Genomic DNA, 24,600 nt, shown 5'->3' on the forward strand with positions numbered 1-24,600 from the left:
AGCCCCCCCGACACAAGAAAGGCTGCGTATAAGCCCGTCTAGAGAGATCTCCACCCCTTTAAACTGTGTCAGGTCAGACCTCTGGCAAAGTCTGGAACGCAGCAAGGTAAAAACACGTTCCCGTGGAACTCTGTAAGTAATGTCTAATGCTAGATACATTTTCTTCATCTGTGTTTCGATGTTACTCTTGTTTTTACATTACAAATGTCTGGTAACTTACTAGAGCCTATTTTATGTGCCTAATAAAGGTTGTTGCTGTTAACCGCTTGCTTCCGAAACAGGACTGCAATAAAGTTAAGTTCTGAGCGAGAAAGGATGCTTCTCTGCCCCCTCCCTGTTTGAATTCAGATGTCACAGAAGAGGAATTAAAAACAGTTAGGTCAGTCTAGCCTAAAGCGCAAATAGCTGTAAGTCCAGGTTTAAATGGGCCGTTTCAGAAGAAAAACCCATTTCTTTTTATGGCAACGACAATATCAGTTGAGAGATGTCCCTCTCTAGTATACATTCTGCCTCAATCCATCCCCCGGAACGGCGTGGCTGAACTAGGCATTCAAGCGTCCAAATCCTTCCCTGAAACAATTCCCACCCCAGCTAGGAAAAATCTCAGCCTGATGTTGTGAATTCCCCCTGCCACCTCAGATTTCATCTACTCTGCTTCTCTTATGTTGAATTCCTGTGGTGTGCACCACAATCATTTCTCCAAGAACTCCCTGCCAAAGACAATGGATGAATGGAAATGACTTGAAAAAACTAAACACAGCTCAGATGCAAGAACTGTCGGGTCCAGGAGCCGCCATAAAGTCCAGAGTATAGAGCGGCCCACGGTGACAGGTCGGGGCACAAGCAAGAAGGCCCCTGGGCTCCACTCCACAGAACTCCTTATTCACTGAGCGGCTTCCAGGGAACTCCAAGACGGGCTCCTTGGCCAAGCGACGACAGCAGAGCTGGGGCAGTTGGCCGGCTGATCCCGTTCACCTGGACCGACGAGACGCTGGCTTCACCGGCAGAAGAGGGTTCGGCTGACGCGGAGCGGCCCTTCGCCACGCAGGAGGCGGGCACGTTCTTCTGAGACTCCAAAAAAGATTACCAAATAAAAGTTTCTTTTAAAATGTCCGTAAATAGTGGGTGTGGGTGGAGCCGAAGGACTCTGCTTCCCCGCCTCCAGTTCAACGGTAGGGCTGCGAAAGACAGGATTTCAAAGGTCAGTTTCTCCTGCACCAAGATAAAGGCTCGATCATTTGAGGAAAGACAAATAATTTGCACTGAATGTAGGCTAAGAATCAATCACAACTTCCGGGCAAAGTGTTATGATTATCTATATAAATAAAAATGTAAATGTTCGTTTGTTCAAAATCTTAAATCTCCGAAAGCTCTCCACCGATTGGTTTGAAATTTTGACACAATGTTGCATTCAAATACGCGTGTGTTTGTATATACCTACTATTATACTATGATACAGGTGTCACACCTGTGACAGGTAAAACCATGTTTTTTTTAACAAACAGCACCATCTGGTGGACGTGACAGCAACACACACTATAGTCTACTTTACAATTCCATCTCAATGTTTCCGATTTCACCAGACTGGGCCACTGTTTCCGATTTCATTAGACTGGGCGGGAGGGAAGGGAGGGGTGGCATGCAAGGAAGGGGAGGGACCCCAGGATCTGCACATGGCCCACCCACCCTAATGGAGGGAGGGAGGGGAGGCATGCAAGGGAGGGGGGCCTGACATTTGGACATGGGCCACCCACCCTAACGGAGGGAGGGGGAGGGGAGGCATGCAAGAGAGGGGAGGGAGGGGATTTTCCCATTTTCTCAATGTTTCCCATTTCATCAGACTGGGCCACAGCAACGCGTGGCCGGGTACGGCTAGTATATTCATAAATATGAAACTCAACAAGATACACTGCCGTGCTTCAGTGAAAAAATTAATAATGGCATGATGGACACTCTGTGTTATCCAACAACATATATTAGAACGATAATAACAAAAAACCATAGAGCCAGACCTCCATCCAGCTTGAAACTTTACTCGAAATGATTATGCTATGTGATTTTCTACAATAATATTCATCTGACGCAACCACAAACCTTTGGAGTCTGTACTCAAGGTCGGATTTTATCTGGAGGCTCTGTGGTTTTTTTTGTTATTATATTAGAATCATAGAGTAGGAAGAGACTAGAAGGGCCAAACAAATTCAACCTCCTGCCATGCAGGAACACACAATCGAAGCACTCCCAACACGTTCATCCAGCCTCTGTTTAAGAACCTCCAAAGGAGGAGACTCCACCACTCTCCAAGGCAGTGAATTCCACTGTCGAGCAGCCCTGACGGTCAGAGAGTTTTTCCTAAAGTTTATATGGAATCTCTTTTCCTGCACCTTGATGCCATTACGCCGTGTCTTAAGTCTCTGAGGCAGCAGAAAACAAGCTTCCTCCCTCTTCGACATGACATGCCTCCAAAATCACTCCAAATGTATGATGTCAAATGTATGAATATATAATTGTAACACACTTTTCTGGAGTGTTGTGATTGATGCATTGTAGGTGAGCCTGTATTTAGTGCAATTTTTTTTTGTCATACTACTGATGCACTAACCCCCAAATTCTTTTACTAGGGTGAACAGGATATGTTCTTATCCTGGATAGCTTTAAAAAGGGCTTGGACAGATTTATGGAGGAGAAGTCGATTTATGGCTACCAGTCTTGATCCTCCTTGATCTGAGATTGCAAATGCCTTAGCAGACCAGGTGCTCGGAAGCAGCAGCAGCAGCAGCAGAAGGCCATTGCTTTCACCTCCTGCATGTGAGCTCCCAAAGGCACCTGGTGGGCCACTGCGAGTAGCAGATTGCTGGACTAGATGGACTCTGGTCTGATCCAGCAGGCTAGTTCTTATGTTCTTATGGACTGCTTAGTTGAGGGGCTACCATCTTGAACAACAATTGAGGGGTCAGTGTACTCGCAGTAAACTGAACAAACAAAATTACACCGTAAGGAACTCACAGCTCAAATAGCCGACTCGTTTACAGACACCTTATAGCAGTGGTGGCGAACCTATGGCACTCCAGATGTTCAAGGACTACGATTCGCATCAGCCCCTGCCAGCATGGCCAATTGGCCATGCTGGCAGGGGCTGATGGGAGTTGTAGTCCATGAGCATCTGGAGTGCCATAGGTTCGCCACCACTGCCTTATAGGAATAAGTGTCCCAAAGTTTGCAAACAATACAGAGTCAACATACCAAAATAGACTCATTGAAGAAGAAGAAGAGTTTGGATTTATATCCCCCCTTTCTCTCCTGCAGGAGACTCAAAGGGGCTTACAACTTCCTTGCCCTTCCCCCCTCACAACAAACACCCTGTGAGGTGGGTGGGGCTGAAAGAGCTCCGAGAAGCTGTGACTAGCCCAAGGTCACCCAGCTGGCGTGTGTGGGAGTGTACAGGCTAATCTGAATTCCCCAGAGAAGCCTCCACAGCTCAGGCGGCAGAGCCTCCAGATTAGATACACGAGCTCTTAACCTCCTACGCCACTGCTGCTCCTTTGATCTTATATTGTTTCACAATTCATTCCTTGAAACTATATCAAGGAGAATGACGTTCAAAATAACGCATATTGTTGTCTGTACATAAACAAACTTCGTGCACCAGTAAGTTCTTGGTTTTCAAAAATACAAACATAAATCAGTCTTCAGCCACTGAGGGAACAGAAATCAATAATGAAACCACTGAGTCAGTCAGCATCGTCTTTGTCATAGCCGCCTGACCCTACAAGTAAATACCAGGAGGTTCGTTGGATTCTGAAATTGAATTTATTTCCTAAAAAAGAAATAACAAACCTAGAAAGTGTAAGACCCGTTAGGGAGCTGGGTATGCTTAGTTTGGTGAAGAGGTTAAGAAGATATTTAAATTAAGAAATATTTAAACAGCCAAGTTGGAAATACTCACGTGAGGTCCACCAGGCATGGACGGAGCCCCAGCTGGCGCAGGTGGCACTTGGTAAGGATTGGGAGGCGTTGGGTACAGTCCAGGAGCCGGGTAGGAGCCGGTGGGTGGTGGAAAGGGGGCTGGTGGCGAAGGTCCCCACGGTCCAGGCGGTACTGCCCCCCACGGCACTGTGGCAGCGGCTCCGGGTGTCTGGGAAGGAGTGGAATATGGCCCTGGGGGCGGATATGGTATACTAGGAGCGGGGTACTGACCCCCCACGGTAGGGCCCCACCCTCCAGCGGGCATGGACCCCCACGGTCCAACAGCGGCAGGGGGAGCTGCGGGCTCTGCCGGACCACCATACGGCCTTGGAAGTTCTGGGAAGGGCATGTTGGGAGGGGGATACTGCCCTGGTGGGAGGGGCCCCGGAGGTGGATACGGAGCCCCGGGAGGAGGGCACGCGGACCCAGGAGGAGGAGGAGGGAAAGGAGCAGGAGCCCCAGGGGGCAGGGAAGGGTACATTCCTGTTGGCGGGGGCCCAAACGGCACAGTGGAGGCAGATGTGCTCGGGGGCAATCCGGAAGGGGCTGTGGGGGGAGCGCTCGGGGGGTTACTCCAGGGGTTGGAGGCAGGCCAGGCTTGCGGGGGCTGGCCGGGCTGCTGAACGGGTTTCGTGGTGCCCAAGGCGGCGTTCTTGGCAGGGGAGTTGTCGGGGAGGGCATCCGCCAGCTTGGAAAGAGGAAAAAAACAAAGCGAGACGCCAATGAGACTCCATCACAGCTAAGCGCTACTTCAGTTTTACACGTATCTATTTCCTCAACTACTGCTGAGCCAGACAAAGATGTCAGCCACCGGGGGGTACTGATTTGCGAGCACAAGCAAAGTACACGATCCAAGCCAAAAGGGGGCGTACAGCAACCTGACAACCAGAATACACCCAACTCTCTATGGTCATGACTACTTATCATAGCCTTGTAGACCCAAGAAGTTAGCTTGGACTCTCAAAAGCTTATACCAGTGGTGGCGAACCTATGGCACGGGTGCCAGAGGTGGCACTCAGAGCCCTCTCTGTGGGCACGAGTGCACAGAGTTCGTCATGAGATAATAGTGTAATTATTTCAGGGAGATTATTAGCATTAAACCTAAGACCTAGTTTTGGGGAAGCAGTGTAGGTAACCCTGTTAAGCACAGTTAAACCCTACTGATTTTCATGGGAAGAACTAAAGCACAATCCTTTACCTGGGAGTACGCTCGGTTGCTGGCAATGGGGCTTGCTTCTGAGTAAACCCTCCTAGGGTCGTGATTCACCTGTTCGAAGTGTTGCATAGTTGATTCAAAGCAAAGCCACCGACAACCACCAAGCTTACTCCTGAGTAACGCGCGCCTTGGAGCCAACCATTTTTTCTATACTAAAACCTCAGTATTCAGGTTTATTTATTTATTTATTTGATTTCCTAAACCGCTGTAGCCACTCCCCTAGGGGCTCAGGGTGGTGAACAACAATGATAAAACAACTTTAAAAAGTTAAATTGCCATGTTGGCACTTTGCGATAAATAAGTGGGTTTTGGGTTGCAGTTTGGGCACTCGGTCTCGAAAAGGTTCGCCATCACTGACTTATACCCTCAAGCAATGGTTCTTCTAAGCCAGGGGTGTCCAACTCTGGCCCTCCAGATGTTTGTAGATTAATGGTAGGGGCTGGTGGGAATTACACTTCACGAACATCTGAAGTCCTAGAGTTGTATACCCCTGCTCCAAGAAGAAGAAGAGTTTTGGATTTATATCCCCACTTTCTCTCTTGTAAGGAGACTCAAAGGGGCTGACAATCTCCTTGCCCTTCCCCCCACACAAACACCCTGTGAGGTGGGTGGGGCTGAGAGAGCTCCAAAGAACTGTGACTAGCCCAAGGTCACCCAGCTGGCATGCGTTGGAGTGCATAAGCTAACCTGGTTCACCAGATAAGCCTTCACAGCTCAAGTGGCAGAGCAGGGAATCAAACCTGGTCCCCCAGATTAGTGCACCAGTTCTTAACTGGCACAGCAGTCCAAAAACATTGAGTGGAACTGAGCTGCCTGGGATCGCTCCCCTGTTTGGTGGCTCCTTATCTGCGCAGCACCGATACAGTGGCCGCGCATGCGCACAGCTTACAAGGAACGTTGCCTCCAAGGTCCCTAAGGTGCTACTGGACTCTAGCCGTGCTCTTCTACTGTAAACAAACATGGCTACCCTCTGAAGCATAACAAAATTTGAAATCCATCCAGCCAAACACAGCCCACTAGCCCTGCATTATGGCATACTGAATTCTCGGCCAGGGCTGTGCCTTGGACTGCAGAAACAGGCTCTAAAGGGGTGTTTTCCACGGGCTGCCACCCATGGTAGGCGGCCAATGCTGTCAGAACATGTGTGAATGTTTAGATGAGCAAAATCTAAATGACAGCTGGACCCTCCTTTTAACAGGTGCCGTGTGCAGATTAGTACCGAGTGCACAGCTTGTACCGTGTGCAAACCTGATAAGGTGAGGGCACCTGATTGGTACCACTTTTGTACATAGTTAGAACAGACAGCAGAGTGAGGTGTGCCTGAAAACACCTGTGGTCTGGCGAAGCACTTTGTTAGTAGATAGCAATAAATAGAACTGCACTGGGGACTGTGTGTCTGTCAGTTCTTGTCTACATTGCGTCCTACAAGGTGGTCTACTCCAAGTAAATCCGCTGCTTCAACAGGTTATGGGCCCAGATTCTCACTCGTAACTGTTTGTGTTGCTGTGTGCTAAACAGCTGCAGTCCTGGGAGTTTCTACTTCGTATCTCCCACACATATGAAGCCGACAGCACCGCAGGCAACATCTGGACTGTTTTGATCACAGTTCCATGAATCAACCACAGTTTAGAAAGCTGTGTTTTTTTTGGCCGTTGGGTTGTACGACTTACCGAAAACTCGTCAGCAGCTGACATTTTCCTGTGGAAGAAAAAAAAAGTACACGATTCTTAATTTCAGAGCACAGCATTCATGGAAGCGGGATGAAATATTTTTACTAGAGTATCTTCAATCTGTTAGAATGTTTGGCATCTTCCTGTAAGTTCTTTGAGGGGTAAGATAGTAAAATGCGCCCTTTGGTTTGGTTCTGATAATGCAGGGCAGGGGAGCTGTTAATGGGTCACTTGGGGGTTACCGTCTCTGTCTGCATAGTATGGGGTAGCTTGGCATGCCCCATTGCTCCTACCCCTTCCTCATTCTCTCCTCCTTATCCTTATGTTGTATTGGTGGTGCTTTTTTCCGGCTTGATTATTGCGTAAGCTGGTTTGCTTGCTTGTGCATTTTCCACACGACTATTTTTTGTCTTCCTTTTTTGTCAAATATATTTTATAGCCTAACTTTTTATATCTGGAATCTTATTAAAGGATCATTCATTTTTAAAATAACTTTGTTGTGTTTTACTCTGCTAAAGAACTGGGTAATTTCAATTCTTCTATCACAATCAAGGAAAGTTTTTTCCTACGTTGCTTCACAGGGTTTCCCCATTTTTTAAACCCTGGGAGGCAATTCGGGTGAAAAAGATCCTAATATCAGCAATTTTCATGGAAGAGTGGAGTATTTCAAAATTTCAACCATGATTGAGAAGCACTAGGCAAACCCCCTCCCCCCCGGCACCCCCAAGGAAGGGGCACCCCTGTTAGCAGCAGAATTCTGCACGCACGCACGCACACACCTGGTGGGCCACTGCGAGTAGCAGAGAGCTGGACTAGATGGACTCTGGTCTGATCCAGCTGGCTTGTTCTTATGTTCTTATGAAGCAGGCAAACAAGCATGCTGTGTGTCATTTGCAATGACTACCATTCCTCAAACATTATTTCCTCCCCCACAGGCCCGCAATGCAGATTCTGACTCCAGGACACTTGGGGCCGAGTCACCACTCCTGAAGATTCGGATAAGGCCCAGCCAAAGAGGAAAGTAATTGCAATACTCTACTCTGAATTGGTCAGACCTCCCCTAGAGTACTGTGTTCAGTTCTGGGCACCGCAATTTAAGAAGGATATTGACAAGCTGGAACGTGTCCAGAGGAGGGCAACCAAAATGGTAAAAGGTCTGGAATCCATGCCCTACGAGGGGAGACTTAGGGAGCTGGGAATGTTTAGTCTGCAGAAGCAAAGGTTGTAGGGGGACATGATAACTATGTTTAAATAGTTGAAGGGATTCCATGTTGAAGAGGGAGCAAGCTTGTTTTCTGCAGCTCCAGAGACTAGGACACGGAGTAATGGATTCAAGGTGAAGGAAAAGAGATTCCACCAAAACATGAGGAAGAACTTTCTGACCGTCAGGGCTGTTCGACAGTGGAATTCACTGCCTCGGAGTGTGGTGGAGTCTCCTTCTTTGGAGGTTTTTAAAGAGAGTCTGGATGGCCATCTGTCAGGAGTGCTTTGATTGTGTGTTCCTGCATGGCACGGGGTTGGACTTGATGGTCCTTGGGGTCTCTTCCAACTCTATGATTCTAAGAACGATAACGTGGAGCCACAATATGACTGTGCTGAAGAAAAATCACACACACACACACACACACCACAAGGTTCCCTGTGCTGAATGGTGAACAGTTCAGCTACGCCATGCAGAGTGGGAAGGACCACAACTCACGGTACATTATCAGCTCAAATTAGGCTGAGAGAGTGACCCATGGCAGAATGGAGATGTGCATCTGGGTCTTCTGGATCCTAGCTTGATACTCTGGCCATTACAACCGCACTGGGAAGGTTCTCACAATACTAGAACCAGGGGACATTCATTAAAAATGCTGGGGGGAAGAATTAGGACTAATAAAAGGAAACACTTCTTCACGCAACGTGTGATTGTTGTTTGGAATATGCTGCCACAGGAGGTGGTGATGGCCACTAACCTGGATAGCTTTAAAAGGGGCTTGGACAGATTTATGGAGGAGAAGTCGATTTATGGCTCCCAATCTTGATCCTCCTTGATCTGAGGTTGCAAATGCCTTAGCAGACCAGGTGCTCGGGAGCAGCAGCAGCAGCAGAAGGCCATTGCTTTCACATCCTGCATGTGAGCTCCCAAAAGCACCTGGTGGGCCACTGCGAGTAGCAGAGTGCTGGACTAGATGGACTCTGGTCTGATCCTGCTGGCTTGTTCTTATGTTCTTATGTCTGTCATTGGCTCATTTGCCAGGGATTTCTTCCCCTAGACCAGTGGTGGCGAACCTTTGGCACTCCAGATGTTATGGACTACAATTCCCATCAGCCCCTTCCAGCATGGCCAATTGGCCATGCTGGAAGGGGCTGATGGGAATTGTAGTCCATAACATCTGGAGTGCCAAAGGTTCAGCCACCTACAGCCCTAGACCTCCGGTAAAACAACGCCGCCTGTTTCAATACCTGCCCAGGCTTATCAAAGCTCGTACAGATTATGCAGCACATGTTGTCTTCGCTGGTGATCGCCTTCAGCTTCCCGCCCAGTCTTTATCGCTTGCAAGATCGGGATCCGCCCACAAGGAAACAGGCAACAAGCCACACTCTAGTGCTGGAGAGTACCGTGAAGTCATATTGACTTATGGCAACCCCACAGGGTTACGGTAACAAAGATGTAGGCAACGTCTGATTAAGCACTAACACATTAAACACGTCACCCACTAGGCAGCCAATTTAGGTTTGGTATTTCTTATATATTAAGGAATAATGCTCATCACATACAATTGTAATCATATATCTATCTCATATCAGCAGAATTTCATCATTCACTGTTGTATCATCACAAATTCCAGGTTCCATGGGCAAATTGGCACCGATGAAGGCACCGAAGAGCGCAATTTCGCGCGATGCGTTCCTGCCAGCAATGAATTGAAGACCGCAATATTTATGAATGAACTTTTGTGATCAACTGCAAGAACCTGGGATTTGAATGGATGTGGAAACACCTTTGAAGGGACGGTTTATGTTTAGATTATTGAATAGAAAAAGAGAAAAATAATTCCTGTGATGATACAACAGTGATATGATGAAATTCTGTTGATATGAGATAGATATATGATGACAATTGTATGTGATGAGCATTGTTCCTTAATATATAAGGAATACCAAACCTAAATTGGCTGCCTAGTGGGTGACGTGTTTAATGTGTTAGAACCCCAGAGGGTTTTCAAGAGGGATTCAGAGGTGCTAAGTCACTGTGGGCTGAGTTTGGAGAGAACTGTGACTGGCCCAGGGATCCCCAGCAGGCTTCACATGAAGGAGTGGGGAATCGAACCCAGTTTTCCAGATTAGAGCCCACTGTTCTTAATCACTACACCATGCTGACTCCTTAAGCCACACACACCTGGTAAATCCCTTCATCCCAAGAATCTCTATAAAAAGTTTGTCCTCACAAGCCCTTGAACTCGGGTACCATAACTTATTAATCTCAAACCACATGGGACACTCAAAACAAGATTTGCTTCTACTGCCTTGTTCTTTATTCTGTTCTTTTAAAGGTTATTCTTCTTTTTTTAAGAGACATTTTTCTCTCTTTCTCACAATACTAGAACCAGGGGGCATACACTGAAAATGCTGGGGGGAAGAATTAGGACTAATAAAAGGAAACATTTCTTCACACAACGCGTGATTGGTGTTTGGAACATGCTGCCACAGGAGGTGGTGATGGCCGCTAACCTGGATAGCTTTAAAAGGGGCTTGGGCAGATTGATGGAGGAGAAGTCGATCTATGGCTCCCAATCTTGATCCTCCTTGATCTCAGATTGCAACAACGTCTTAGCAGACCAGGTTAACTGTAGAGCAGCAGCAGCAGGCCATGCGAAGGCACATTGCCTCACATCACTGCATGTGGCGGGCTCCCCAAAGGCACCTGAGAATGGAGGCTTTCACTGCGAATAGCAGAGTGCTGGACTAGATGGATTCTGGTCTGATCCAGCAGGCTCCTTTTTATGTTCTTATGTTCTACTGAATATAGATGTAAGATGTCTTTTAGATTAACTGTTTTGAGGGTACCGGAAGAAACATTTCAAGTAACGATTAACGCAGCCAGGACAAACAGCTGAGGGTGGGAGCGTCTGCCTAGCACTCTTTGAACTGCCTTTTGGAATGTTAAAATGTACTTCACAGCAGAGCATGATTTATTAGGGGCCTCCGCACAGCTGCGCGTTTGCAGGGATTTTATCAGTTGTTTCCAGGAACGAACACACTGGATTCGTCAACCCAGAAGAATGCTGACTATCAGCAGCCACGCCATTGGCCAACCCTGTTCAACGCTGCGTGCCTAAAAATAGAACAGCCACTGTTGTTCGGATAACCTCTGTAACAGAGCAGTCACACCCATCTCTTGAACAGGGCAGACTTTGAAACCACCTGTTGGCTAAGCAGAGGACGGGGCAAACAATGAGACCAGAGACACAAAGGTCTACCTGCTACACGTTGGTAGGTGACGGATGGGAAAGTGACAATTGTGGAAAAGCAAAGCTATAACTGCAACATGTGGTTTGAAATCTGGTTCTCTAATCCTCTCCTTTACACTTCTGACTTCTTTTAGGGCAGGTCAAGTCTCAAGTCATGAGACATGAATCCTGACAAATAAGGAAAGGGGCAAAGGAACAGCAAGAAGAAGAAGAGGAGTTTGGATTTATATCCCCTCTTTCTCTCCTGAAGGAGACTCAAAGGGGCTTACAATCTCCTTGCCCTCCCCCCCTCACAACAAACACCCTGTGAGGTGGGTGGGGCTGAGAGAGCTCCAAGAAGCTGTGACTAGCCCAAGGTCACCCAGCTGGCATGTGTGGGAGTACACAGGCTAATCTGAATTCCCCAGACAAGCCTCCACAGCTCAGGCGGCAGAGCTGGGAATCAAACCCGGTTCCTCCAGATTAGATACACGCGCTCTTAACCTCCTACACCACTGCTGCTCCAAGAAGGTTAGTGGATGATACAAGCAACAGAATCAGTTTCTCACACAGGCTAATGCCGTGATAGATAATAAAATAAGAAACAAGATTCCACTACACAAAACCTAACCTGTTTTGCATATATCACGACTAAAAATGCTTAACCGTTTCCTTCATGGATAAACACGTGAAGTCTTCATACAGTAAAGTCTTTTACTAAAGTTGCAACATACCTTTCAAAATACACTGTTTCAAATAAAGATACTTCTCTATTGACTTCGCGGATTGACACACAAAGACTTCATACAACTTTGGATTTAAGTGCAAGATTAGAAAAAGGTTTCATTGCGTAAGGACTTTAGGTATTTATCCATGAAGGTGATAGTTAAGCATACAGACAGACAAACAGCCAGACAATTTTTATTTAAGACTCTTAGGGAGCTGCAGATTCTTAGTCTGGAGAAGTGAAGGTTAAGGGGAGACATGTTTAGATGTTTGAAGGGATGTCATGTTGGTGAGGGAGCAAGCTTGTTTTCTGCTGCTCCAGAGACTAGGTAGGACCAGGAGAAATGGATCCAGGAAAAGAGATTCCACCTAAACATTAGGAAGAACTTTCTGACCCTCAGGGTTGTTCGACAATGGAATTCACTGCCTCGGGGAGTGGTGGATTCTCCTTCTTTGGAGGTTTTTAAAGAGAGGCTGGATGAGCATATGTCGGGAGTCCTTTGAGTGTATGTTCCTGCATGGCAAGGGGTTGGACTTGTTGGCCTTTGGGGTCTCTTCCACCTCTATGATTCTTTATATTTATACACACACACACATTCATACATACAATACAGGTTTTGTACCATCTTACTTATTATTTTCATAGACTTTTGTATCACTCCCCTTTCTATTATTTTCATGATATACAAGAAAGCTAGTTTTTCTATTTTAAAAAAGTTGTATTCCTGCCCTAGAGTTTGGGGTTGTTGTTTTTTGAGTTTTGGATTTATATCCCCCCTTTCTCTCCGGCAGGAGACTCAAAGGGGCTGACAATCTCCTTGCCCTTCCCCCCTCAAAACAAACACCCTGTGAGGTAGGTGGGGCTGAGAGAGCTCAGAAGAACTGTGACTAGGCCAAGGTCACCCAGCTGGCGTGTGTGGGAGTGTACAGGCTAATCTGAATTCCCCAGATAAGCCTCCACAGCTCAGGCGGCCGAGCTGGGAATCAAACCCAGTTCCTCCAGATTAGATACAAGAGCTCCTACGCCACTGCTGCTCTACCACACAGACATGGGATATGTGGGTTTGCCAACAGCTATCACATTCAATTTTCTTGCATGACTCCTCGTCGGCCTGGCTGTAGACGTGCTCGCTCCGTGGCATGAAGCAAGAACATATCACAAGGAAGCGAAATGTCCTGCTTCAGTGGGCGAGTCTTCAGGAGAACGTGTTGCCTCACCCACCTACGCATCATTGCTACATCAGGGGGCGGCACAGACAGCCCACCTGCCCAGCGGTGAGCAGAACCTGGTCTCAAAATTGTCTCAGCGCTTCTGCCAGAATAGGGACTTGATGGCCTATTCGAAAAACTGTCTTGAGATTCATGAAGGTATTTTATTGGGATGCTGATCTACAGCTGTTGTTGTAACTACTATCCTGCAATTCCCTCAAACTGCTAACCAACTGAGAGTTGGAAGAGACCCCCAAGGGCCATGAAGTCCAACCCCCTGCAATGCAGGAACACACAATCAAAGCGCTCCCGACAGATGGCCATCCAGCCTCTCTTGAAAAACCTCCAAAGAAGGAGACTCCATCACCACACTCCCAGGGTAGGTGCATTCCACTTGGAGACCACTGGCAAGACTGGGCTGTTTCCACGGTGCCTTTGGTGAGGCCCCGGCCTTGAGGATCTACAGCCTCCCACTCAGGCTGCCAGTTTTCCATCTTGGCAGGGCCTTGATTCCATCTTGGGCCCTGCCTTTCCCCTCCCAGCCTTTTTGATCGGGCGCCTGTCTTTAATTTTGCTTGCTCTTAACTTTGTTATTTAAATTTTAAGATATAGCTGCTGTGGAAATTTGTTTTAACGTGGTTAGTTTTAGTTATGTATTTTATGTGCTGTTATTGGAACAGCTGTATTGTGAACCGCCTCGAGCCCTTTGGGGGTGAGGCGGCCTATAAATCTAATTAATAATAATAATAATAATAATAATAATAATAATAATAATAATAATAATAATAATAATAATAATAATGCATTCCACTACTGTCAGAGCAGCCCCTGAAAGTGCCAGGGAAGTTTTCCCTGATGTTTGGTAAAGGACTCTTCTTTTCCTTCCTGCCCCTTAGAAGCCCGCGAGCTCCTGGATTCTCTGGTCTCTGGAGCAGCAGAAAACAAGCTTGCTCCCTCACCAACATGACATCCCTTCAGATATTTAATCATACCTATCGTGTCACCTCTTAACTTTTTCTTCACCAAACTAAACATCCGCAGCTCCCTAAGTCTCTCCTCGTAGGGCACGGACTCCAGACCTTTCACCATTTTGGTTGCCCTCCTCTGGACCTGTTGGGAGGGCTATTTTATGGCTTTATCCACTTTGAACACAATAATCACACTAGAGACCAGAACAGCCACACTTGGGAATCCATGCATTTTCCAGCCTCACAACAGCTAGAAACACCTACCGACCATCAAGAGGTGTTCTTGTTAAAAATCCTATTTTCCCCCTCTCATTAAGCTAATTGGCTGGCTGTTGAAATCCCACTTGACTTTGCTACATCACACGGCTCAATTACTCCAGTTCCTCTGTGGCATAAATTGTTTCGGTCTTGGCAATCGTTTAGCATCATTTCGCTAAACAGCCCTTCTAATCAACTGTCATCAAAAGCACAGCTTTAAGCACTTTGTTAAACATGACCGACCAACTCCTTTTAGATGGAAGAAATCACCCTATCAGAATGGGAAAATGTGCATATTCATAGAGTGATGATAATGTCACATTCCTGAACCAGGAATTGGACAATCAGGCGACATTCTGTGGATAAAAACATACCCACGTGCACGGAAGTGATGGTGACCGGAGAACTGCATTGCTGGTTAACATGCACAACTCCACATATAATTTTTTTTTAATGAAAAGACAACCTATCATTTAGTTGGAAGCTCAGAAGAAGAATCCAGTCTCTCTGAAATCTCAGAGTCCTGAGGCTCAGGAGTGCATTCAAAACATTTGTGAAAGAATGGCTTATTTAAATAATTCCAGGAGCAGGATTTTACCTGTTGGGTCAGTTAACAGAATCACAGAATTAGAAGGGGGCCATGCAGGCTATATAGTTCAACCCCCTGTTCAATTCAACCCCCTGTTCAATTTGTCCCTAGAGCCGTGGTGGCGAACCTTTGGCACTCCAGATGTTATGGACTACAATACCCATCTCAGTCTCCCTACTGGCATGGCCCAGTGGGTCGTGCTGTGTGGGGGCTGATGAGGCTCTAATCCATAACATCTGGAGATATAAGAACCACTACTAGACCAAACATTGTTGGAACATGTGCTTAGATGGGACTGATCTGTTGACAGTTGGACCTCCCTCCTGCTAGATTACGTGTGTAAATCAGTGCAGTGTGCATAACCAAGTAGCGATGTGCAAAGGGCAGTATGGCATGGGCATCAGTTGGCACCTGGTTTGTATATTAGTGGGCACAGTCCACTCAGTCGGAAGGAGCTTGGAAACAGCTAACTGTGTCTGGCTGAACACTTTTGGTGGTGGTGCTCTAGCAAATAGCGGATCCCGAGCGGTGACTGTGGCTATCTTACGGTTCTTGTTTGCCTTACCTCAAGGTGTCCTACTCTGCGTGGCAGCCCGTAGCCCGACAGGTTATGGGTACAGGTGCTTGCGCTTGCAAAGAGTAGCTGTTTTGTTACTGTGTGTCGAGAAACAGTTCCCGGCATACTGCACCATGGCTGCTTCTTTTGCGGTTTTGCCTTTCGAGCGTGACAGAGCACAACTATGTGACCTGGTGTTTGAAGATGAAAGCCTATCTTCTGCGTGAGGAGATTTGTGGACTTTGTGTCAGCTCCCTTACCAGCGCAGCCCTCCAGCGTTGGAGATATTAAGAGCACGAAGGAAGCCCGGGCAAAGAGCATCCATCATCTTGGCGGTAGAAAGCTCCCAACTGCTCTACATCAAAAGATTTTGAAGCGTCTGCCGCCGGAATGCTGGAACTTACTCAGAAGCGTCTACCAGCATTAGGTCTGTTGGGTAGAAAGTCTTACTAACAAGACGGTTACATCACATCTCGGAGACTCTGGACGGGTGACTCCGTCTCTGAGCACCTACAGAAAATCACGAGCGTTATTTTCTGAGCTGGCTTCGATCGTGGTCTGCTTTATGAGGACTCATAAAAGCCTACCTGCGGTTTAAATGCAGCTGGGCGATTACGTTGGGAAGTCGTTGGTCAGCAGCCTCAACGGGCAGTTCGAGGATGCCCGCGCAACTCTGGACTACGTCTCACCTGAAAGTTGCTGAACTTCACGGCGACAGAGAGGAATTCCAGAAGAAGCGTTGCCGAGTACTCAGAGGAAACAACTCCTACAGGGGTTTGCGTCCGTCGTGCCTGCTGTTTGTCGCGACCAGAAGCGTTGCTACCCGGTTAATGGAGCTCCTGGCCCTTAGCAAAACATGCGTGAAAGTGCTGTGGACCGTGAGCCCAAACAGAGACAGAAAGAAGGAGTCCTGGGGAGAGGGACTCTGCCTCTTCTTACGTCTGCTTTTTTTGGTTCACCGATGCACTGCACGGACAGAGATGGAACTTGGCTCATTGACTCTACCTGTTCTATGCACATGCATTGAACCCGTGAGCATTTGCCCACAGAGGATCTCATTACCAGACATCAAACGATGTGTGTTTGTAAGCGGGACTCAAGCCTCTGTGGAGAAGCAAGGGAACAGCTGCGTGCCTGCTTTGCAAGGACACATTAAAAATGAAATCGCTTTATAAGCCTGTTTGATTTCTGTTTTGCTCAGGCGATCGCTAAAATGGCGACAGATGGGTATGTTGTTACTTTGCTTGATCAAACATGTACAATATCTAAAAATGAAGTTGGTATTGTGTGCGCCAAAGGAAATTGTTAAATGGCTTGTATTATTTAGAACACAGTGATAATGGTACACAATCTGTATGTCTGAGAAAGGTAACAAATGTCAGTGTCTAATGTTCCATCCTCATGATAGTAAATTTCCCATTTAGTACCCATGCATTGTGTGTTTGGACACATGAACTTCAGAGCACTAGCCAACCCTAGTAAAGGTTAATGGCGGTCTGAGAAGGTAAAATCCTGCAAAAGTTTTGGAGTGCTCTGTGTGTGGCAGAGACAAAGTGGTATTATCCTTCAACTACCAGAAACACCAGAAGAGTCTACATCCGTCCTCAACTGGTCCCATATGGATCTTACAGGACCGTTCCAACTCCAGTCAGGAAAAGCGAAGTACCTATATCAGTTCTATTAATTGTGATTTTGAAGTAGAGTGCACGTTACTCCTTTTCCTAAAGTCGAAGGCAGGAGGCATTTCCAAAGTTCAAGAACTGGAGTGGAAATGAAGTAGAGAAGAACTGGGTCAGAAAGGTGACAGCGTTGCAATGAATGGACAGGGGGGGAGAATCAGACAGGTAGTCAATTTCAGTCTTGGCGGCAAGGAAAGAAGAATCAACACCATAAAACTAGTCCTTCCTCCGGAGCTCCTTGAAGAAGCAGTATTATGGAAAAGAAAAATAGCCGTATAAAATGAAAGAAAGCATGCTGTTAGATGCTGATTTGCCCAGAATACTTCTGGGCAGAAGCAATAAATGCAACCACATATGTGCTGAATAGAATGGTCTTCTGTAGTAAAACAAACCCCGTTTTCCTGCTGTATGGGAAAAAAATCCTGACTTATCAGCATGAACGGGATTTTTTGGCAGTAAAGGCTCATGTGTTGGTGCCACCACAGCAGAGACAGACAGGTGACCCCTGAAGTGGCAAAACTCTGACAACTGTTGGCTTTAGACCACTGTGAAAAGGTTTTCGTTTCTTACATCATGTTTAAAGGCCGGGTTGTCATCTCCCAGTGCTAATTTTGTTAAACGCATGCGAACTGGGAGAAATCCTCAAACACAGAGGTGTTACTGTCCATTACTGAGCCTGAAACAGTTAATGGACAGCAGAGCTTTATGCCAGCTACTGTTATTTCAAGGTCAGCGCTCAGAAGAGTGTGAAAGCGTCCGAGAAATAAACAAACTGTCTCCTCTAGTGAAGAGTCAGAAGGGAGGAGGTGGAGCGAACTATCCCAACACATCCAAAGAAGGATAAACAAAGAGTACCACCCTGACGGTCTGGTCTAGTCCAGAATGTTTATGTGTGTCGAACTTCATGTTTTTTGAACCGTCCTCCTATGCAGAGATTTTATCTCTTCTACACTGAAGAAGAGAGAAGTGGGAGGAAGCTATGGAAGTTACTTAATTACCTGATTAAACAAAAAATGTGGTGTTGTAAAGGTAACTGCACCCGAAGCAAAATGTAATCGGTTCTAAGTGGGTATTTAAAGAAGAAAACTTGTTGCCCGATAATAGGCTGATTTATAAGGCAAAAGAATTGTTGCTTTCGGGGCTTTGCTAGGAAAAAAACGGAGGAGAAGGGTATTCTCTCCACAACCAGACCAGAGTCTTTACAGTCTGTCCTTGCTCTAGCGAGTAAATATGGCATGAGTTCACGCCATTTTGATTTTCAATATTACTTACATTAATGCTCCACTAAAGGCAAAAATGTCTATGTAAAGCCACCTGCCATACTTTCTGGATATGAAGCTGATGACCCAAACATGGTTTACATAAGCTGCAGCGTTCCCTGTGACCTGATTCAATCTAGGAGGAGAACTTTGGTACTGCTGCTTAGATTACAAAACTGAAAAGTGTAAGGTTTCCATCATTGCCTCTGCTGAAATACCTATGTATGTATGTAAGAGGTCAGAAGCATCAGACAGAGAAATCATACTGAGGTGTATGTTGATGACATTTTGTGTATGTACTAAGACTTGACCAGCAGGCAGAAAACATCTACAAAAGAACTCAGTGAAACCTTGCTTTGTGGTGAAAGATCACAAGATGAAATAACCCACTACACAGAGCATGGAGCATTAAACAAGTAACAAAACAAGGCTTCCTTCATGTGCCAGAAAGAGAAATAGAAGCCATAGTCAAAAGAAAGCAGAGTTAGATCATGGGAGAACTGCTACGACACCAATGACTGTAGAGTTTTTTGTAAAGGATCTGATACAGAACTGTGTAGTGATCCAGAACTATACAGGTCTCTATTAGGAAAGCTTTACTTCATATGTCCATGTGAAACTGAATGGCGACCAGACCTGGCTTTTGCATTAAGCATGCTAAGCCGACATGCTGCTAAATAGCGCAGCATGACTGGATGGAATCTGACACGTGTGATATACGATATCTGAATGGCACTGCACAGACTTGGATTACTGAATTAAAACAGAGAAACAGAATGGCCGATGTTTTTGTGCAACCAACAGATAGCTCTTTTGCTGGCCGGTTGAGAACCAAGAAGAGTCATGCACAGGGTTTGTAGTGACTTATGCCAATGTACCAGTATCCTGGCAGTCCCACAGACAGACCTCCAGTTAGTCTCTCAACTGCGGGGAGGGCTGGGTTCTGTGCCATCTCTGAGCATGCCTGACGAACTTGAGTCTGGTTGAAAGCATTGTTGTCAGGATTAGAGCAGTGCAACAATAATCCGATGTTGGAAGGGATTCACAAGACTGACCATTCATCTAGCAGAGACAGAGAATCTAAAGGCTAGAACCAGAATTACATAGGCGTGAAATATGAACAGATGCGAGAACTTGTACAATGTGGGTTCATTAGGCTGCGGTATGTGGATTCAAAGTCAGATGTAGCAACTGGCATGCCAACCAGAAAGCCTACTACTAAAGAAAAGTATGTACATTTATGTGAGCAACTGAGAATGTACTGTCTGTATCAATGTGGCAACAAAGAGATGTAAATATGTAATGTCTGTCCAAACCCGATCATGGAAGGGTGGGCAGGTACGTAATATTACTTAGATGGGACATGATCTATTTGACAGTTTGGACACTCCCCTCCTACTAGTGCGATTAATAATAAATCAGTGCAATTATTTCGCATAACCAAATAGCGTGTGCAAAGACTGATATGGCATGGGCGTAGGATTGGCACCTGGTTTGTGTATCAGTAGCCACAGTCCACTCCAGTGGAAGAAGCTTGGAAACAGCTGTGTCTGGCCGAGACACTTTGGTGGTGGTTAGCAAATAAAAGCGGATCCTGAGCGGTGACTGTGTGTCTTGCGGTTCTTGTTTGCGCTACACCCCTGCCAAAGGTTTGCTTAACACTCACGTGCTTGCCGCTTGCCCAAATAGAGCATCCTGGATAGATGTTTGTCCAGGTCTCTCTTCCAAATTAGAACTCCCTCACAAACGGTCCCCTGACATCCTATGATTTCACTTCTAACTTTTGTCTAGGTATGGGTTGTACAACAAGCACTTGCCTTTCTCCCTACAGCAAAGGGGACCAAAGAGTCAGTATGGTACAGTGACAAAGAGCAGCGGACTCTAATCCGGAAAACTGGGTTTGATTCCTTGTTCTTCCACACGAGTGGCAGACTCTCATCTGGGGAACAGGGTTTGATTCCACTCCTCCAAATGAAGCCTGTTGACTGATTTTGAGACAGTCGCACTTCTCTCAGGACTCTCTCAGCTGCACCTGACTCCAAAGGTGCACAAGATTTTAAGTTGCGTTTGAGACTCCATAAAGGTAGGGAAAAGCAGAGTATAAAAACCAATTATTCTCCTTCTATTCTCTCTCTCCCTCACTAGTACATTCTTGCTGGTATTGACAAACTGGAACGGGTCCAGAGGAGGACAACCAAAATGGTGGAAGGTCTGGAATCCATGCCCTATGAAGAGAGACTTAGGGAGCTGGGGATGTCTACTTTGGTGAAGAGAAGGTTAAGAGGTGACATAATAGCCATATTTAGATATCTGAAGGGATGTCATGGTGAGGGAGCAAGCTTGTTTTCTGCTGCTCCAGAGACTAGGACCAGGAGTCATGGGTTCAAGGTGAAGGGAAAGAGATTCCACCTAAATATTAGGAAGAACTTTCTGGCAGTCAGGGCTGTTCGTCATTGGAATGCACTACCTCAGAGAGTGGTGGAGTGTCCTTCTTCAGAGGTTTTTAAAGAGAGGCTGGATGGCCATTTAACAGTTTTGATTGGGTGTTCCTGCCTGGCAGGGGGTTGGACTTGGGGGTCTCTTCCAACTCTATGATTCTCTCAAACACATCACCCTATAATCCAAATCTGATATTATTTCTATAACTCAGTCATTCCCCAATATTTGAAATGGAAGGCACAGAGGTGGGTTTTCCCCTGAACTAAAATCAGACTTCTCACCCACACGCTGAAAAAGATGCATATTTCTCAGTCTACAATACTCGCTACCTATCTATCCCTCTCCAGAATCGGGTCTGTCCACTCTGTAAAAACCAAGTGGAGACTCTTGCTCACATTATACTTGACTGTCCGAGATATGTGGGTATTAGGAATTTCTCTCCTGGGCGGGTCTTAGACAAATCTGAAAGAGACTCTGACAACTCTGTTGTGGAGCTTTTGTTAAATAACACGGAGGCCATGCTCTTGGAAAAAGTAGCAAAATTTCTTTTACAAGTGACAGAATTTTCTAAGTAGCGTCCAATGCTAGATACAGTTTATCTGTCTGTGTTCTGAATGTACTTTTGATTTGTACTTCAGAAATGTCTGTAATGCTCTGGAGCTTATTTTGATATGCCTAATAAAGGTTGTTGTATTGTAAGTATCACTGCAAGGGAGCAAAGTTAGTTTTGCCTCCAAGTTGTTTAATATTGGCCCTGGCCTCCAGCCAGAAATCAGAGTTCAAAAATAGCATCTTATTTTTGGAGACTGCGGACGTTCCAAAGCTCTCCCAGACTGCACCCCCAGCAAGGATTGCATCTGGGCATCATAACACACTTCTGTTTCCTTTCTCCTGGCAACACCACTGATATAAACTGGGATGCACATTGCAAGGGTCAGGGCTTGCCTTTTAAGGAACAAAGACGAGGAGCCACATGGGATACCAGCCTGAAAGCATTTGAGGACCCGTCGGCGGTTCACAGTTACTACGGCACAGAAGATGTCTGAGGCCTGGATTTCAAGGCAGAACTGCTGACCTTCAGCTGGGCCAAAAATTGGCATGCATTACTACAGACCATTAAGACTCATCAGAACAATGTTTATTCAAGATGAACAAAGTAAATAACACATTAGGATGTTGTGGATTTTCCGGGTTGTATGGCCGTTTTCCAGTAGTATTTCTATAACTCAGTAATTGTATGGCCATTTTCCAGTAGTATTTTCTCCTGACGTGTTGCCTGCATGTGTGCTGGCATCTTCCGCAAAACATCAGGAGAAAATACCACTGGAACACGGCCATACAACCCGGAAAACCACACAACATCCTAGTCAGTGGTTGGATTAAAATAATTTAACAACTGGTTCCGGGGGTGGGAATTCAAATAATTTAACAACTGATTGTATACAAGCACCATTTTAACAACCGGTTCTGCTGAAGTGGTGTGAACCTGCTGAATCCCACCACTGATCCTAGTGATTCTGGGCGTAAAAGCTTTTGACAATACATTAAATAACACATTTTTGCATTACTGTAAATGTAAGTATACTGTGTGTTGCTTCTTTAAATTGTTTCTTTCTGTAGTCTGCTTGAACACACGTTCAGACTGACAATAATGTAAAAGTGTATCATTTACTTTGATAATTTTGCAACTTGAATAAACACCGTTCTGATGAATAATAACGGGCGGTGGAAATGCATGCCAATTTTTGCACAGCCTCGTTAATGTGGCATTTATGCTTTCAGTTGTGCCTCTGTCCCCGTTTTTCCCCCTTAACCTCCAGGTGGGGGCTGGAGCTCTCAGGAAAACGACAGTCCTCCAGACCAGAGACCAGTTCTCCTGGCAGCGCCAGAGAGCAAACTCTATGGCATGATGTGGCCACGATCCAGGGGGCGACATGAAATCTGCAATTGCTCCTGATCTCCAGCCTATAGAAGTTCGTTCCCTATGGAGGAAATGGCTGCTTTGGAGGTGGGACAGACGCCTCTCCCCAAATCCACCCCCCCTCCCCAGGCACTGGCCCCAAATCTCCAGGAATGGACCAGACTGGAGTTGGCAACCCGGTCCTTCCACTGTCCCCGTCTCCAAGATGCTGCGGGAGCCTCTGGGAAGGGGGCCGCCGCCACCAAGGCCCGGCCGAGTCCTCCCCCACAGCCGCCTCCCTTCTCACCTGGAGTCGCGCCGAACGGGCCCTCCGACAGCAACCCCGGCCGCTCCTGTTTCCTCTCAGCCCGAGCGGAAGCGGAAGCTGGCCTGCAAAGGGCGCGCTCTAAAGGTCTCGCGTCACGTGACGCCGACTCGCCCCAGATCACGTGGCTCGAGGCGCGCGCCGCCGCCCTCTCAGCTTTGCCCTTTGGTCCGCCCACCTGCGCGAGGGCGCGGTCACGTGACGACGGCGAGCGCCTGAGGCGTCCCGCGCTGGGAAGGAGGCGCTTCCACAGCGGCCCCTGCTGGTCGGAGGCGGGCGGTGCCGGTGGATGCCTAACGCTGGATTCTATCCAGAAGAGATTTTCTTCTAGCAAGAGCGACCTTGGGGGGCGGGTGTCCTCAACCTTGTTCCCCCCCCAGGCTCCACCCCCAAAGTGATCATACCCTGGAATGAATGCCATTAGTATTTAATTAATATTGCATTTAATTATATTGCATTTAGTATGCAATATTTAATATGGATTATTAATCTAAGCCTAATATCATTTATTCAAGCTGCTGCGTTTATTCAAACTGCTTTAAAAGCAGGGTATCAGTACTTTTATTTGTTTATATTTTTATACCTCCACTGTCCTGCCAGAATCAGGGCGGTTTCCAACATTTAAATATAAAGCAAATTCAGTTGGACAAATACCATAAAATAAAACACAAAGTGAAAAACAATGTATTGTTTGTTTGTATTGTCGAAGGCTTTCACGGCCGGAATCACTTGGGTGCTGTGTGGTTTCCGGGCTGTATGGCCGTGTTCTAGCAGCATTCTCTCCTGACGTTTCGCCTGCATCTGTGGCTGGCATCTTCAGAGGATCATTCGATCCTCTGAAGATGCCGATCCTCTGAAGATGCCAGCCACAGATGCAGGCGAAAGCGTCAGGAGAGAATGCTGCTAGAACAAGTATACAGCCCGGAAACCACACAGCACCCTATTGTTTGTTTGTTTGTTTGTTTATTACTTTAGATTTCGTAGACCGCCTCATCCCCGACTTATATACTTATATGTCTAAACATATTGCGGGCATTGTTATGTTATGTATTAATTGCTGCATTTTAATTTATATTATTTAGAGGTTAACTTATATTTGATTTTTATGTTTATCTGTATTTGAATGTTATGTTGTTCACCGCCCAGAGCCCTTCGGGGGTTGGGTGGTATATAAGTTGAAAAAATAAATAAACTCTGTTAACGTCAAAAAAAATCCAGCTCCCGCTGAGGTTAATTATTTTATTTTATTGAATTTAGTACCCTGCTCTTCCCAGCCAGGGCTGGGCTGAACAAAACAGAAAGCGAACAAAACAGAAAGAAAGAGGAAGGAAGGAAGGCGGAAATTAATTAATGTGCTACTGGACTTCTGCTTTACACTCCATTAGGAGCCTATCTGAAGCTGAC

The 24,600-nt window shown here is 46.3% G+C and overlaps 1 protein-coding gene across 1 annotated transcript; it reads right to left on the reverse strand.

Annotated features, from left to right (window-relative positions):
• Positions 1-1,014: 1,014 nt before the first annotated feature.
• Positions 1,015-23,283, reverse strand: MAPK1IP1L (mitogen-activated protein kinase 1 interacting protein 1 like). The gene is made up of 4 exons (XM_048486767.1): positions 23,179-23,283; positions 6,853-6,880; positions 3,947-4,654; positions 1,015-1,178 (listed from the first exon to the last, which is right to left on the reverse strand). Exons 2-4 carry the CDS (start codon positions 6,874-6,876, stop codon positions 1,167-1,169), a joined length of 744 nt encoding a protein of 247 aa, XP_048342724.1. The 5' UTR covers positions 6,877-6,880; positions 23,179-23,283; the 3' UTR covers positions 1,015-1,166.
• Between the last annotated feature and the right edge of the window lie 1,317 nt (positions 23,284-24,600).

This window comes from Sphaerodactylus townsendi, linkage group LG02 (assembly GCF_021028975.2).
Source record: "Sphaerodactylus townsendi isolate TG3544 linkage group LG02, MPM_Stown_v2.3, whole genome shotgun sequence".
NCBI lineage: Eukaryota > Metazoa > Chordata > Lepidosauria > Squamata > Sphaerodactylidae > Sphaerodactylus > Sphaerodactylus townsendi.